General features: G+C 43.3%; 1 protein-coding gene across 2 annotated transcripts in view; it reads left to right on the forward strand.

Moving 5' to 3' along the window:
* Positions 1-18057, forward strand: part of SYNJ2 (synaptojanin 2) — a 162245-nt gene that overhangs the window by 70806 nt on the left and 73382 nt on the right. For both annotated transcript variants that reach the window (XM_075596992.1, XM_075596993.1), the window contains 5 exons: positions 6299-6395; positions 9841-10013; positions 13627-13708; positions 14677-14829; positions 14924-15089. In XM_075596992.1, coding sequence (XP_075453107.1) covers positions 6299-6395; positions 9841-10013; positions 13627-13708; positions 14677-14829; positions 14924-15089 — 671 coding nt within the window. The remainder of the gene's footprint in view (positions 1-6298; positions 6396-9840; positions 10014-13626; positions 13709-14676; positions 14830-14923; positions 15090-18057) is intronic.

The raw sequence follows: 18057 nt of genomic DNA on the forward strand, positions 1-18057 counted from the left end.
ACAATCTGTGCATCATGTTACTCCTCCATAACACCAGATGTTGACACTCCCCAAATTGCAAGCTGTTGCACACAACGCTACATTTGGCGCAACGACATTGATAGATTGATCAGTCACAATAGCTGTCAGTGAGTAGGTTTACTGGCTCTGCACTTCTTTAACCCAGGCGGTGTTCTAAAAGCTGTGTAATGTGGCAGCCATACGCTTATAGGGTCTATGTTAATATGGACAGGAAGCAAAAAGTGACACACTGTGCTCATGCTCATTTGCATGCCATTACCCAGAATCCCTGGCTGCAGTGGAAGCATTGTTTGCTAAGTGATGAGGAAAAGCAAATGTCTGAGACATGTGAATGTGCTCACAAGTGGAATTTTTATTTGCCGCACATTGACGAAAAGAGACGTACTGTATTTGATGTCTACTCAGTTCCAAATTTGCCTTGATACATCTCCCCCCTCCCCTCATGTTTTAAAATATATATATATAGCATTACGATGCGTCTCTACTCTCAGCAAATAGTATTCAGCATCCTGGCACAAGAATATTTTTTGTTTCTGGAGGGGCTTGAAACTGCAAAATCAACATTCAAACCAAAGGCAGCAGCATTTATTGTGATCTTTATTTTTGTATTGTACAACTGGAGTAAGGGTTTACATTTTTTTTGTCAACCATATTTGGCGAAGATTTCTGCGTCTGGTTGCAGGAACCAAGTTATACCCATGGCTCCAAAAATAATGGTAACATGTTATATATTTCTGTGTGTAAGGATAGAATCTATTTAATATATATATAAAAAAAGTTAAATTCACAAATGGCAGTATATGGGGAGATTTACTAAGCAGCATGTCTTCTGGCGCCACACAGGGTTATCACCCTCTAATGAATAATAACTCGGAGCCTATTTTTTTTTCTTACAGGTTTTTATTTATATATTTAACTCTCTTACCTTCTCTGGCAGTGGCGGCATCATCCGGCGGCATCTCCCCTGCATGGTCCAGTCAAGATGGCTCCGTGACGTCAAATGGCGTTGCCATGTCAACAGGACGTTACATGACAGTGGCGCCATGTGGCATCCCATTGCCATGACAGCGGGGCGCCCTGCAGCGCCACGTTGCCATAACAACGTGACACCCCGTTATCATGGCAACGCGATGTTATTTGACGTCATGGATCCATCTTGACTGGACCATGCAGGGAGAGATGCAGCCGGATGATGCCGCCGCCGGATAATGACGCCACCTCCGGAGAAGGTGAGAGCTGAAGACCTGCACCAAACATCCCCAGCCGGCCCTGCAGTAACCCTGAGATTTCATATCACAACCCATAGCCCTTAGATACCTAGCCGAAACCCGTAGTCTCTGGATCAAACCCGCAGTGATGGAAACCCTGGCGCCACATGACTCCTTTCAACCACCACTATATTTACTAAGAAAAGTGATAAAGCATCCATAAGAGGCGTTCCAGTAGATGCAATGTGGCGTAGACGCGTATGGCAATATTGAGCTTATTTTGATGTAACATGATATTTGGTAAGCGGCAGCAGCCACACCGGTGTCCCCAGAGTGTGGTTTTCAGACAACCTAGCTTAAGTAGGTACTATGGATGAACAACAGTACCTTAATACAAATCTGCATTACCACCCTAGAATGAATGTCAACATTTTGACCTATTATTTTATATATGTGTAACCCCCACACCCTGGGCCAATCGCAGATCGGGCCCCCTAAGGTGTACTTGGGTCTGGCTACATGTCTTTGTGTGGTGCATACCTGCTGGCAACAGGAGGGCCTAAGTCTCCTGCGATGACATGGGGGATAACAGGAACAGGTTTCTGGGGTGGATGCCTTCGTTCTCATTCCGTGGTGCAGCGCCTCCATCTTTAGTAAGCCCCAGGAATGCAGGGTGGAATCCTTACCAGAGAGTTCCCACACAGGGATGAGAGATTCCAGTCTCACACAGGTTTGTCTTTCTTTAAAAGCAGCAGTCTTTATTCACAGCAGCAGCAGCAGACATGTACAGGGATGTCCAATCCACTCTGACTGTTCTCCCTCAGGATGGTCCTTTCCCTGCCACCACTCTGGATCAAGGGCATCTAGAGTGGGGCTAACTCTTCCCTCACCCCCTAAGCAGGATGAGAGGTACTGGTCCAGCTCCCTACACTATGGTTGGATCAGCTCTACTCATGAGCTGATCACTCCTCTCCTCCAACTGTAACTCACTATACACTATCTCTCCTTCTCCCTAACTAACAGCTGACTAAATAGGAAGTGCACTGCTCTTTTATGATATCAGCAGGCACCGCCCCTGTGTCTCTTGCTTTGACACAGGGTCAGGTGACCTACCTCCACCACTCAGGGTAAGTGCTTGAAGTGGGGGAAACCCATGATAACTCCTGGCAACCTGCCCTTACCAGGGACTACGCCAGGAGGAGGATAGAACAATAGCCCCATTTCTTACCAGGGCTACATATGAATTTGTGATGTTTGATATGACCTTTTTCTATGCATTAATGGTATTTCCAATAAGAAATGTTCTTAAAGTGTCACATTAACACCACACACTTACACCTACATATATATGCTATGCAGTGTACAGTAGCACGACTTACATTCAGCAAACATACAGTACTTATGATTTGTGATGTCGTGAAATGAGTATGTTTGTTAAATGTAAGTTGAGCAATTTGTACAATGCGTGGGTTGTTAATGTGGCACTTCTACAGTACATCATTATATATGCAGTTATAATATTAATGTAATATAATGCTGTGCTTTATTTGAAATACTTTTTTTATTCTATTTATTTAAATTGGCACACAGTAAATTGTGTATATCACAGACGCCTATATAAATTATTAGGCCTACAGTAAATAATAATAATAATAATAATAACCCAAGCGTGCAGAGCTACTGAAGGCAGGCGGTTAGGAAGAAGCATTGCATAATGCATTGTTTAGATGCAGTGTGGCTTCCAGCTGTGCAAATGCATTTGCAGAAGACACGATTTCCATAGGACAGCTTACCAGGCTTGGTACGACTTCTTCCACACTGTGCCAGAGCAACTTTCTTACTAAAGCTTCCCCATAATGTTATTCATCTGAACGAATGAAAAGCAATGATTTACAGGTCAACCCACATATTGTATTTAATTATACACTTAGAGTCAGAACCACAGAGCGCCAACAACTCAGGGCTCAAGTAATGTTACCAACATCAGGAACTGACATTATTTGCCTTGAGGTTAAAGCAGCAGTCCAAACTGCCGGATTTAATTTTTTTCTTTTTTCCCTTTAATATATGCATCATTACAATCCACACAAGGATCAGTAATTAGCTAAGCTGCCGATCGATCCGTTCTCCTGTGATCGATCAGCGAAGATTCGGCTTGGGGGTTCACTAAATGGCTGTCATTGCAGCAGAAGAGGTCCAAATATGCAGTGGGGGAGATCATGTGACCAGGAAGTCACTAGATACAATTGGTGCTCTGCTAGAGAGATGGCAGGGTTCAAAAAGGGGTGTGCCAGAGCCTGTTTCAGAAGAGGAAGGGGATTTGACTTTGTAAATCACTGCTATAGAAACAAAAAATGCTTTTACATTATAATACATTAAAAATGTCATTCAGAGATTTTTTTTTTTTTTTAAATGCTACAAATATTTTCCCATATTACAGAACTGATTTATTAAAAAAAACACAGTAGTATATTGCTTGGTCTGCAGCTTTAACACATTATTGCAAAGCTAATTATATGCAAAACAGCCGTTGTTTATCTTTTTAGCATAGGCGTAACGTTACGTTAAGTTAGCACATCCTTGTGTTAACTTCAAATAACATGGCTTTAAGCATGACTTGCCTAAAAGTGCTGTTACTCCCATTCAGATCCTGAAATACAGGTTTTACTGAAGAGGAATGTGACTGAGCAGCCTATAGGCGAGGTCAGTTAAGAGTCCACAAAATGCATTTTAGGGTGAACCAAAACGCTGAGTGGTTTATTTCTCCACAAACAACAACAAAACATTGGGCACACTGTCCCTTTAAGGCAAAACACAAAGCATAAAAAGAAAGCCTACTCCACTTTGGAGACTAAATAAACAGTACAGGCCCTAACTATCTGATTGGCTGGATAAGCCAGTTCCCAGTCCAAACCACATAACATACTATCAGGGAAAAATGTATATGAAAGTCTTATTTTAGTATGCTGGTCTGGCATCTCTGGTTTCTCCAGGCAAACTTCAGATGCAAGTGTTGCAGTGCTGCTCCTCCCAGGAAGTCTCTTGCCCTATTTCTGTGCAGGCTTCTCTGCGATGTAGGACTTTGGATTCCCCACTGTTCCCAGGCAATTCCCTCTGGTGAACAAGAAGCCTGGATCCCTGCGGGCTGGAGCTTCGTTGTTGCTGGTTGTGAATCCCAGCTGGGTCACAGGCAATCCTCTCTGACCCTCCGCTCTTGCAGGCCAGGAACCGGAAGTCTAACAGAGACTTCAACAGAGACATGACAAGCAGTTTCTTCCTGCCTTTTAAACCCTGTTCAATCAGTTAATTTCACACACCTCAGTCAGCTCATGTAGGAAACCTGTAGTTTCCTGATCGTTGCAAAGGGAGTTAACTCCTTCACACACTGGGTACTTTCCAAAAATAAGACCCTCTCTCCTCTTCAGCAAAAGTAATATTTCAAGGTTTGAATGTGGGTAAGAGTTAACTAATGTCACAGTAATTCTCTGCAATCAGGGCTGCCGACAACTTTCCTGGGGTCTCAGGACTACAATTTCCACTGCGCCCCCCTCACATCCCACCCACCCCCAGTGTGGCGGCCTTGCGAGACTCCCCATCTATCTCTCACACCCTCATCTCTCCTCTCTCCCACTCTCTCACCCACACCCTGTGTCAATGGCCTTGCGAGACCCCCGCCCACTATCTCTCCCACCTACCTCTTTCTTCCCTACACTTCTCTCCCACACGTCCCACCCTTCTCTCCCATGCCCCCACCTCTCTCCCTTTTGCCCACACCCCTCTACCATGCACACAATACTCCCTCTCCACATCATACACTGGCGACACACTTTATTCGAGCTCGGCTAGTCCCACGAATTCGGGTATACCCGGGTATATTGAGGTTTGTGACTGTTTTCTGCCCGAGTGCATTGAGTTATTTCCAGGCAGGGATTGAAGCATTTTATTCCCGCTGGCTGCAATACTGCACAGTATATATATATATACTGCATTACAATTCATGAATTTATGCCATCTGGTAGACACGCGAAGCATTGCAGCCTATTAAATCCTAATCATTATCATTTAACAGATCAGCCGCCCATCAGCCAGGCATGAACCCAGGCTGGGAAGGCAAATGCAACGGGGCTTGTCAGAGGTGAGGAGCGGCGCATTCCAGGTATCTGCCAGGTACATACTGGGTATTTGCTCGAATAAAGTGTGTCGCAGCAGTACACATCACCCACCCTGCCCATCACACACATCCCCTCCCTGCACATCACATCCTCTCCCCCCCCGCAGCACATCACATCACCTCTCACCCCTTACTCCCCTGCACATAACATTCCCACCTTAGGAGTCGCGCAGTCCAGCCGCCGAACTTCCGGCATGGGGGCGGGGCCTACACGGGATGCCACATCAGCAGAGGAGAGAGGTTAGCTGCAAGGGGGGGAAAGCTGGGGCCCGGCAACCGGACATGGAGCTACCAGCACCGGTGACAGCTTGGGCCCAGCCAGAGGTCGGGCCCAACTCCATGGCCGGCCGGGCCCCCCACAGCCTCTGGACCCAGAAAAATTGTCCCGGCTCTCCTCCCCTGTCGGTGCTCTGCCTGCGTTAACCGTAATGGACATTTGTGGGTAGGGATTGTTAGGGGTAACGCCTCTTTGCGAATCATGAGCACCTAACATCCATTATACATAATGCGGACGAAAACAGAACTTAACTTTGCGTTATTGATCTTTGATGGTGTGCAATAACATGCTGTTAACTGGATTCTATCACATTATTGCACTTAACGGAGCTCAGTGGATCTGGGTCTTATAATTTCATTCTTTATTTTGCTTCCATTTACATTTCAAGAAGTTTCAGGGGAGGGGTTCATACTGTAGCTAGTTGTTGAAGTGGAATGTTTGGAACAAACCGATTTATCGCTCTACTAATCTCATCAACTGATCAGCCAAAGAACGGTAGATTGATTCCCTATTATATTTATACATTATTTTTGTACGGTATGTCTGATTACATATACAAACATATATTCATTACTTGCAGTCACTCACTGGTCTTTTGTGCTTACTGTTTTGATTTACTAGGCATATGATGCTCCTGAAAGAGCAGTATGGCAAACAAGTGATTGTGAATCTTCTGAGGAGCAAAGGAGGAGAGGAGGTTTTGAGCCGTGCCTTCAAGGTAGGGTAGTGTCTCTCTCTAATGTTTCATGCATCCCTTCATTCAACCAATGAGCTGTTTATGGTTCTTAATTAAGATAAGGGCAGTGGTTAGCGGTACTGACTGCAAAGTGACACTATGCCATGTCCAGTTAGATGAAGTTAGCACTGTACCCAAAAGGACAGAAACAGACCACACATGCCTTACATGAACAGCAAGCAAATGTATTAGGACAGAGTATATATGTTAGATCTGGTCTGGTATCTGTGATTGTAAATATTTACAATTTAAAAAAACAGAAAGGGCAGCAGTCATAGTGTGATGGCACACAGGGAAGGCTTTTGAAGCATAAAAACAGATGTACAAACGTATACCAGGGTGTGTGTGTGTATGTGTGTGTGTGTATATATATATATATATATATATATATATATATATATATATATATATATATATATATATATATATATATATAGTGGTTGACAAATCACCAAAAAATCTACTCGCCACACAAAAAAATCTACTCGCCAGCTAGTACCAAACGTGTGCTGCTTGGGCCAATATTTACTCGCCCGGGGGTTAAATCCACTCGCCCGGGGCGAGCAAATGTATAGGTCTGTCGAACACTGTATATATATATATATATATATATATAGATATATATAGATATATATAGATATAATACAAAAAGTGCAATATGGTTCAAAGAAACATTGTTTCCAGGGGAATAAATAGTTGATACACTCACAAGTGTCGTTGATTTTCCAGCTTTGCAAAGCAAACACTTTGCTGTAAGATCTGTGTAAATGATGCTGTATTCCAAATTCACCTTAAAAATGAGAGGGAAAGACAGTGCAAAACAGTTTTACTCGGGCTAAAGGGTAATAAAATGTAAAACTCACAAACATATGTGGGTATCAGGCATGCAAGACACACAGGAGGGGTCCAAAACAGATCAGCTAGCTGCTGGAACTTGTATGCTAGCCTGCTGTAGTTTTGATCCTCTCCAGCTATGACCCTTCTCAGTGAGTCTGTCAGGTCTGCGCAAACGCTCAACAGAACTGAAGAATGAAAGCAGCAGGGCTGGTCCTCCTTCCGATTTGTCTCCTCTGATGCCGTCCTACGGATCCCCTTAGGAAGCTACACGACTAGTGAAATTCGTAGGGCTAATGCAGAGGAAACAAACCAGAGAAAGGGCAAGTCCTGCTGACATTCTTCCGTTCAATTGGGCGTTTTGCGCAGACCTGACAGACTCACTTGGAGCAGCATTCCACAGTGGCCATATATGTTTTGATATTCACTACACTATATATATTTATTTTAAGTTCATTTGTGAAGTCATTTGTGCTGTTTTTGTTTGCACTAAAAACAGATGTAGTAAGAATTCATGTTTTCGGTACTGTGATTGCATGCGGTCCCGGTACCATGCCGATTGCAGCGCCCGAAAACAGAAGGTATTAACGCTGTGGGGGTCCATGCTTCTGAATGGCGCCCTCCAGTGTTAATCCTTCACTTGCTCGCGCTGACACCCTTGTGCCGTAACCCTCTTACCTCCTCTCCTCGTGCAGTAACCCATGTCCACCATGTCTCCTCGTCATTTATAAATGTCTGCCAACCACTTGATGACTTGGATGACTGAATATGGGCATCTACATCATGAGGGGGAATACCATAAGACCATATTCGGTTATCTACATCATCACGGCAGTTGGACAGTTCCAGACAGTGTTTAAATGTCCTGTATAGCACCCTTAGGCCCGGGCCATAGAGGGGTGGGGAGAGCGGAGGCGCGCTGACGCTGAGGCTCGCCTGCTTCAGTCAGCGCGATTGCACGGACTTGCAGGTGAGCCAGCGTGAGCGAAGGGAGCCGGGGGGAGGTGGTTGGAGGCGGGGCAGCGACATCGCTGGGCCAATCGCCCGCGACGCACTGACGTCAATGTCACGGCGCCGACGTCACGGCGCCGTGACGTTGACGCTGCTGTGCAGTGATTGGAGGTTTTCAGCCGACAGCGCGCTGAAAAACAGCTTGGCGCTCGGCTGAAACCTCCAACGCCTCAGCAAGCCTGCGGACGCTCGCGTGAGCCCCCTCTCAAGGCATCCTCATTGAGGATGCAGGGGCTCAGCGCGGAGCGTCCACACGCCTCAGCGCGGCCTGTCCGTCTATGGACGCAGCCTTAATGAGGTAGAGGACTGAATATGATTCTATAGTATTCCCCCTCATGATGTAGATGCCCATATCCAGCCATGTATGTCATCAAGAGGGTTGGCAGGCAGTTTTACAGTTACGGGATACTGCCCGAGGAAAGGAGGTATTATTGCACTGCAGGAGTCCATCATCGTCATCAAACAAAGATTAACGCTGCAGGACATCCCATTCAGAAGCATGGACCCCCTTGCAGCTCCATCCCGGCAGGCGCTGTCCCCGGCGCCGTGGACTTTTGCTTGATTGTCCCTGGTACCAGGGAGAGTTAGTCTTGCTACATCTGTAATGTGTACATATTTCTAAAATATAATGCAAATAGCTTTTTTCCAATGTTTAATACAGTACATTTAGATTTTTTTTTAAACCACTTGACCATCAAGAAACAAAGTCTTTGTAAAATAAAGCCTCTTATCATGTGATTATAAATCAAACGTGTGGCATACAGTAAACCAGAGTGATTCACACTCATGCCAGCCTTCTTATTTTAATGGGACCATTTCCTTGTATGATACAGCACTTGCTGTATCATACAAGTAAAAATTTGATCTCTCAGACAGTTGTCTTGGGTACACTCATGTAGGGACGTAAGCCCTGTACACCGGGGATTCATTTTCCTTTTTTAGTTTGATGCACCTATTATATTATAACTCCTTGCATTCCAATGTCTATCTTGTGAAGCTCTGCAGGCTTGTTTGATACAATATAAATAATAATATTCATTAAAGCAGTGGTTTTCAACCTTTTTTTGGTTAAGGAACCCTAAGTGAAATTCTGATGAACCCCCTATCATGTCTAATAGCAACTCTGTGATCAGATGCATTGTGCATTCTTCTGTATTTCATACCTTTTTCAAATGTCCAGAAAATGCAGGGAACCCTTTAAGGATGCCCATGGAACCAAAGGGTTTCTAGGAACTGTGGTTGAAAAACACTGCATTAGAGGAGCCACCTAAATCACAGTTTTTTTCAGAACGTTCCACTCATCTGAAGCCTGCACCCTGCCCCCAAAAAACCTTTTGTAAACAATTTAGCTATTTATTTGGCGTTGTAACCATGCTAGAAGCAAATATATGGCTTTCTTTGTCTCTGAAAATTAGTTACAAATTGCTTTTCTCTGGGGCCTCTGAAGGGTGCAGTGTTTGTCAGTCAACTGTTTTCCGCACCCCCTTTCCCACCCTGTCCTTGTTGTTTTTTGTTTTACATTAAAATGTTTGAATTTGTACCTTGATGGGCCATTTTTCTCTTCTTTCCTTTCTATGCTTAGAAATTGCTGTGGGCATCTATGCACGCTGAGGATGTGCCAATGATTAATTTTGACTACCATCAGATTGTGAAAGGAGGTAAAATAGAAAAGTTGGAGAACCTACTCAAGCCCCAGTTACAGCTGAACCAGGAGGAATTTGGAGTTTTCACCAGGGGCGAGAATTTATCTCCACGGTAAATCTCTTCTAAAATTTGTGAGATTATGTCCTTGTGTTATGGCATCCGATGTGGGTTTGGTAAGATCCACGAAGTGCTGTTACGTCAATAAACGTGACATTAACCTAACTTGAAGTTAAGTTAAAGCCAGTGGTCTATCTTCAAGGACAATAACATACCGTTAAAGCATGTTTTCTTCCGTAACGAGCGTGGCATTAACTGTAGTGGGTGTTGGTGATAATTGCATGTAAATTATATGCAAATGAAGCGTTATCATAACATCGCGTATCCACTAAAATCTCTTAAGGATAATGTGGGGACTGAACTTTGATAGTTATGCAATACCTCAAAGAACATATAAAGACCAGCACCCAAAAAAGAGTCCAAAGTCCCTAATAGAGTCCAAACAGATGGAAGGGAAGATAATCCAGATGGTCCAATCACTGAAAGATCTCTAATCCGGGGGTCCGTGACATAGGGAGAGAAACAAAGAAAAATAATAGTGTAATACGTAATGTTAAAATGGGACAAACAACATGAAACACTTAACAGAAGACAAACATAAAACAATCAAGCTGAAAGAAAAATAACTATTTAATAAAACAAATGGAGCCTGTTGCAGCAGGTCATCAAGGGGTAAAAACCCAAAACCCTACTTACAGCAGGACTGGAATAAACAAGCATGTGTGACCAAGTGGGGCAGACACCGGCAGCAGTGGGGGTCTTCACGGGCTCCCTGATGTGTAATTTCTTTCCCTCTAACTTCGGAACACTCTCCAAGATGGACGCAGAGGGAGGGAACTCCACACTCTCCTGCTTGCCAGCACAGCAGCCTCAATGATGCTGCTTCCTGCTTCACTTGATTGACACTTCTCACAACCAGTGTAATTCCAAGGCGCCGTGACCTCTGACCCTACGCGTTTCGTGACTGATGTCATTTCCTCAGGGGATCGTTAATAATGTAATACCTCAACATGGCGTTACTCACCTCCAGAACAGCTTTTAAAGGGTCTGTATGGGTGTAACACCAGGTCAGTTAGGTATGATTTAAACAAACAATTCTTGAACAAAACGCAAGCGCCGCTCTCAATTTTCATATGAAAGAGGAAAAATGAAAAATGGTGCAACACAATTTAAATCCACAAAAAAATGGCCATTGTGCCGGTGATATATACTCTCATAAATTAGGAGCCATTTTCAAGCATTTTTGGTAAGTTTGAACGTAAAGGTCCTGGTATCTTGAAGATGTTCTCAAAAATCAAGAGATTTTTCAAATGAAACCTCAGACTCCAGTGGCTTAGGTGTTCTGATCTCCCCTCCGAGACTGCACCATGTGATGTCTCCACCGCGTAGTTTCTGGGTTCACTTCACGGACAGGTGCTCACACTGGATAATCTCCTCGGTGGCCTGTTCAAACAGCTGTAAATCGCCCTATATGTTTCACCGGTATCCAGCTTCCTCAGGGATCATAGACGGAGCTCAACTCCTTCTTTATATACTCAGTAGTCGCGCGCCGTAGTGTAATCAATGTCTTCACATGCTGTAACATAACCGTATTGAATTGAATGGACATTAACCAAAGGCATCTAACTAGATACAATTATATCAATCCCGTCATGGGAGAGTGAGGGAGAGAGGCCCACAGTGTGGGAAAGCCAGGGCCTGAGACCATCCCCAAGGTAAGTGTGTGTTTTGTATGTATTTTAGGGGGTAGGAGTTTTTTTGTATGTATTTTGGGGGTGGGTGTTGGTATGTATTTGGGGGTTCAGGTTTTTTTATATGCATTTGAGGGGTGTTTTTTTTTTTGGTATGTATTTGGGAGTTGTTTTTTTTTTTAATGCATTACAGGGGTGGGTTTTTTTGGTATGTATTTGTGGGGTTGAGATTTTTTTTGGTATGTATTTGGGGGGTAGTGTTTTTTGTATGTATTTTGGGGGGTGGGTTTTTTTTGTATGTATTTGTGGGGTGAGGGGGGAGTTTTTGTATGTATTTGGGGGTGGTTTTTTTTGGTATGTATTTGGGGGGTGGTTTTTGGTATGTATTTGGGGGTGAGGTTTTTTGGTATGCATTTGGGGGTGATTTTTGGTATGTATTTGGGGGGTGGGAGGTTTGGTATGTATTGGGGGGTGAGTTTTTCTTTGGTATGTAGTTGGGGCATGTTTTTTTGTGTGTATTTATTTGGGGGTTATATGTATTTGTTTTTTTCTGTATGTATTTAGGGGGTGGGGTTTGTATGTATTTGGGTCTGGGATTTTCTTGTATATATTTGGGTGTGGGGTTTTCTTGTATATATTTGGGGGTGTTTTTTAAAGTATTTGGAGGGTGTTTTTTAAAAAAATGTACTTGGGGGTGTTTTTTAAATGTATTTGGGTTGGGGTTTTTGTATGAATTTGGGTGGTGGGGTTTGTATGTATTTTGGGGTTGGGAAGGGGGTTGTATGTTCTTGCGGGGGGGGGGGTAATTATGTGTGTGTGCCTAGGGGGAGGGAAGAATGAGGGGGAATTAATGGAATGGGTTTGAGTGAGGTGGGGGTAATTGATGGAGGGGGGGAAGAGTGCGAGGGGCTGTAAGAGGGGGAGTTAGGAAGAGAGAGGGTGAGTGAGGGAGAGGGGATAAGTGTGAGACAGGGGGAGAGAAATACATGGGAAGAGAGGGGGGAAATAGAGATGTGAAATCAATTAATTAATTTATTTATAAAATGTTTTACCAGTATGTCCTTGGCACAGAGTTAAGATGACAAATAATACATGGTTACAAATATAGTTACATAAGTGAATGGTGTATACATTATATATAAGACATAGCATTCATAGTTAGAGATATTTTAGGGGGTAGGAGTTTTTTTGTATGTATTTTGGGGGTGTGCATTCACAGTTAGAGATAATATATACTGTATTATAGACGTATGTAGCAGTTACAGACGAGGTTAAAATGTTTGACAGCCATTGGTTTTGAAAGAACTTAGACTGGTGGTGGCTGTGAGAGTCTCCGGTAGATTGTTCCAGTTTTTGGAGAGTGCACAAGATTGCTGTCACGGGGTAAGCCTGTGGGAACTCTAGTCCTAGGCCCCGGTAAATCTGTCGGCGACTGTGATAATAAACTATAATGCTCATCGTTTTTGCATATAGTTAGCTTTGGGGATACCATGCTAAGTCAGGGAAAACTACTTCCATTCCTGTTTTAGGTAACGTCATGTTATGAGCATTGATCTAACAGCTTTGTGGATCTGGGCCTAATTAAGTTAAAGTCGCTTTTTGATGTAAAATAATTTTGTTCGCATATATTAGCCTACTTTGGACAAGACACAGATTTTGTGCCCATTTCATATTGTCTTATACATTTTGTAGCGCCTCAAAGGAATGAAAGTTCTATTTTAATTGTCTCATTATACTGGAATCCTATAAGAATTAGGTGTGTGGTAATCATATGGGGCACATGCTTCCAGCTCTTATGTCTTCTTTGAGATTCAGTGTAGCATTAACGTGTTTGATCTTGAATTTTCAAGATCGTAAATACATCACAATGATTAACACACAAACAAGTTGTCAAAGAATGAAGTCGTTTAAAACAATGATGGAAGTTTACAATACTTGCATAGTCATTTTCTGTATGTTGTATGATTTCTCTATAGGTTTCAGAAGGGCACCTTTCGTATAAATTGCTTAGACTGCTTACATCGCACCAACAGTGTCCAATCCTATATTGCACTTGAGGTAAGTTTATGAGCAAACCTGCATTGGTATTTAGTCGCAGTGATATTGTACATGACGCAGAAATCCAGGGCTAGATATCAGCTGGGTTTAAGATGATTATAATAATTCAAGTCCAAGATTAAGTGACTAGCCCCAAGACTACAAGTTCCCCTTCTCCATATACCTTTCTATGCCTTGCAATTACACGTCTATATATGATTAACCATATGCCTGTATGATACTGTATAACAACACTGTAGGAGGACGTGTGCAGAGGTATGCAAGGGAGACTTGTTAAAGTGAAATTAAATAAGGCTTTTATTGTGCCTGTTCCTTTAACATAAGAAAAAACATCCAAACATATTCAAAAAAAGGGGTCAAAAAACGATTCTGTTCCACTTGGGAGTATTTCTAGTGAAACCTATGCAGTCCACAACTCCCTTTAGATAAGCATGTCTCCCAACCCCAAACATATATCTTGATATGTGCAGATATACCAAAAGTCTTATAAAGGAGAGTCTTATCTGTTTCTTGTAGTTGGAGGGACAGTCTTCTCTGTTCCTGGGTTGCTGCCTTTTTCATCAGGCTATCTCAGCATTCAGGTTTAGAGGTTCTTTCCCCTGTGTCTTGCAGGCAGCGTGCTGTTTATTCTGGCAGGCTTCAAGACATCTGTCCCTTTGGTCAGTCCCACAACTTGTGAGGCTCAGGAACAATCTCACTTCCTGTCTCAAAGACAGGCTTTTCTAAGAAACCTAATCAGGCAGGTGGTGTTGGTTAATTGACTACCAGCAGTTATCCACCACACTGCTGGATTAGAGGCACATTTCCTGAACAGGGATAACTCCCCTGCTACACACACCCTTCTGCAATATTGAATAATTCTGAAAATTGCACTGCGAGAAGGGCATTGACCCCGGATGCATTACAGGTCATTTGGCACTGAATGGATGAATTCCGGTTCACTTGTTACTTATTGTTTCCATGTCCAGGTCCTACGCAGCCAGCTGGAGAGTCTTGGATTGATCGATATGAAGTCTGTGGTGGAGCGCTTTGAGGAATCTTACAAGTCCATGTGGTCAGTCAATGGCCATAACCTAAGCATGATCTTTACAGGAAGCAGGGCATTGGAAGGCAAAGCTAAGGTATGGAAAGCAAAAATATCATTATCCCTCTGCGTTCAAGCTTGATAAGTTTTTACCGGTGGTGTTCATTTTCGCGAATGCATTGATCATATAGGTTGGGAAGCTGAAAGATGGAGCCCGCTCAGTTTCCAGAACCATACAGACAAACTTTTTTGATGGTGCAAAGCAAGAAGCCATTGACCTGCTCCTCATGGGAGATTTCTTCAGTGCGGAATATGCAGACAAAGGACGGATGCTAATGGACAGCTCAGCACTCTTGGGTAAGTTGAAGCACACATTGTGTTGAGCCTCAACAGGGCTATTGGTGCCCTAAAGTCAATCTCAATTATCCACATGTTTATAGGTTGCAACAAACACATTCTGCTTTTTTTAAAGACCAGATTCATACCTCGACAAGGAAACCAAGATAACAGCAATTGCAATGCTAAAGCGATTATGACAAAGTTATAATCCAGTTCAGTGGTAGCTATTTCTAAGAGGCCCAAAAAGAGAACATTTAAATACAATATAATTCTTTAACAGACTATGACGTGTTCAATATACTGTAAATACATCTTCCCTGTGCTGCAGAAGTGTTCATCTCCATTAAAATATGGGTTCATAGCATATTGAATGGGAGCCTAGCAGAGCAGCAGAAACTTTCTCTCTCTATAATCAAGTTAAGATGCAGATATGTGGATCTGTAGGTGTTTTCTGTTAGCCACTGAAATTCTTAAGTTACTTACATTAAATCAAGACAATCTGCTATACAAGAACTTTCTCTGGAGTGGATGTACATTAGAGGATCAGGTCTTTGAAGTGGAGTTCCAAGGGTGCACTTTAAGGCATTTTCACAATATCCTGGTGCTTATTTTTTTTAGATACTACAGTAATTTTGCTAGAACTGTTTGATCACTGCAACATTATTTTATTATGTGTAGCCATTTGTAAGATTGGTGTACATATCTCTTTCTCATGCTGGCAGTAAACCTGGTAAGTATGCAGGAATGCCAGTAGTTATCATGGAGGTTTGCCCTCACACCCTGGTGAGGTGTCATATGTCCCCAAAGGAAGTGACAACATGCATTGTGCCCACACTTAGTGGTACAGAGCAGGTTTGTTCTCCGGGGGGTGATATAAGACACAGCACTGCCTAAAGTTAGAAGTCAGTTTCCTGTTGTTGTGCTGCTCTGTTCACTGAGAGGCACGTGAAGGTTTGCAACATTGTTGCAGTGTCTCCTGCTAGCTGTGAGTCAGTAAGCAGATGCAGCAGAGTAAGCAGACGCAGCAGAGTTAGAGGAGCTGACAGACAGAGCAGCTCAACAGAGAGACAAAGCAGCTCAGGAGAGGAGATTACAGCAGCCAGAGAAGCTGGGGAATCTCTCTCTGAGAGTAAAGGTGGAAAGCAGCTCTATTAGGGACAAGGGACCTTCCTAAGAGAGTGCTGCAAAGAGATGAGTGGCTGAGCTGTTATCTGTGAGGGGCAGCTTGCCCATACCACCATGCAAATAAAGATGCCCTTGTTAAAGATACCTCCACTGGGTGAGTGTGAAGTTACTCAGCAGTGGATGGCACCACCAAGAAGGAGTTCCTCACCAGGACCATCTCCCTGCGGAAGCACAGATCCTGATGAGGTGGAGGCGCTGCACATGAAGTAAGTTGGACTCGCACCCACTACCTCAGCTACCTGTCCTGATGACATCCCCTAATAACACCAAGCGGGAGACTCAAGAGTCCTGTTACTTGCAGGTGCACCACCACACACGCCTTGTAATGGGGGACTGGTTAGACTACACGGGCCAATATGAGATTGGGTGGGTCAGGCCAGAGGGAGCACCCGTTACATATGTATGATATATGTATACATCCTCATTATCATCATCTTAAGTACTTGTCGATCCACTGCAGGATGAAGGCCTCCCCAATTATCTTTCAGGTACTGCGGTTGCAAGTCCATCGTCTCCACGTTCCAACACATTTTCTTATTTCATCCTTACTTAGTTGTTGTGTTGGTCTTTTAATCTCTCTTGGAATCCAGTCGAATACCATCTTTGTCCAACAGTGGTCATTTCTTCTTGCTATATACCCGGCCCACTGCCATTTTAATTTCTTCACCGTATGTGTGTGTGTGCACTAATCATAAAGCGGGTTGAGGACTTCTACATGAAATTGTATGAGAACACAGATGACAAGGATATAATCCATCAGAAGAAGAGCAAGAAGAAACAACCACTGATGTGTGGGGCCATGCATTCTTCAGAAGAAGTTTTGAAGGCAATAAAATCCATATTAAATAGGAAGGTTCTTGGGGAAGATGGATTTACAAATGAAATCTTGAAAGAAACTGGCGAAGAATTAAAGATAATCCTTGCAAAACTTTTTATATGCTTCTTGAAGAACAGGAAAATGCCAGAACAATGGAGGAATGCCAGAGTTATCCTGATACACAAGTATGGAGACAAAGAAGACTTGAAGACCCTCACAAAAATTTTATGAAGATACTCACTAATTGGTGTCAGGGCTCAACTAGAAAGGTCTGCTTCCTGGTCTACAGTCTCTTAGCTGTCAGCTGTACTAACCACAGCATGCGAATTCCCTGGTCTATAAGAAGGCACCTTACAGTCTCTTCCTTCACAACTTTCCTGCTACCTGTTAGCTGTGTTGCTTCCTGCTGCTGTTTGCTTTCTACTGTTGGATTACCTGGTTCCTGATTTCGGCTTGCCCCCTGACCCTCCTGTTTGATGCCTGCCCTGGACTTCCTTTCGCCTGTCACCTGACTTCGTTTCCTTTGCTGCCTGCCCTGGACCTCTGTGTGTGACCTGTCTACTAACACTGCTTCCTCCTCCTTGGGATTCTGTCTACTATCTGTTCTGCAGATCCGGATTCCGGACGTTTACCTCTGGTGAGCAACACTATTAAGACTTTCATTGACTCACACCGTGGACACACTACCTAACCATAATTGGCTGCAACAGACCCTATACTTTGCCTTGCCTAGAGAACAAGCAAGATTTTGCAGTGGATAAAACAAAATTAACCATATCCAAGTTGTACAAGAAGTGATTTCCCAAAGTAATTATGCAATCTCACACTCATGTTAGGATCTGTAAATTAGGAACATTTATTTGATTCTGTCTACACCTCTGCTGTTTTTAAGGCATTGAAGAGATGTACATTGACATTATGAAGAATATTTACGAGAATGCCACATCAACCATTAGATTACATGAAGATACAAGCAAGATAAGG

This window comes from Ascaphus truei, chromosome 4 (assembly GCF_040206685.1).
Source record: "Ascaphus truei isolate aAscTru1 chromosome 4, aAscTru1.hap1, whole genome shotgun sequence".
NCBI classification, from domain to species: Eukaryota; Metazoa; Chordata; class Amphibia; order Anura; family Ascaphidae; genus Ascaphus; species Ascaphus truei.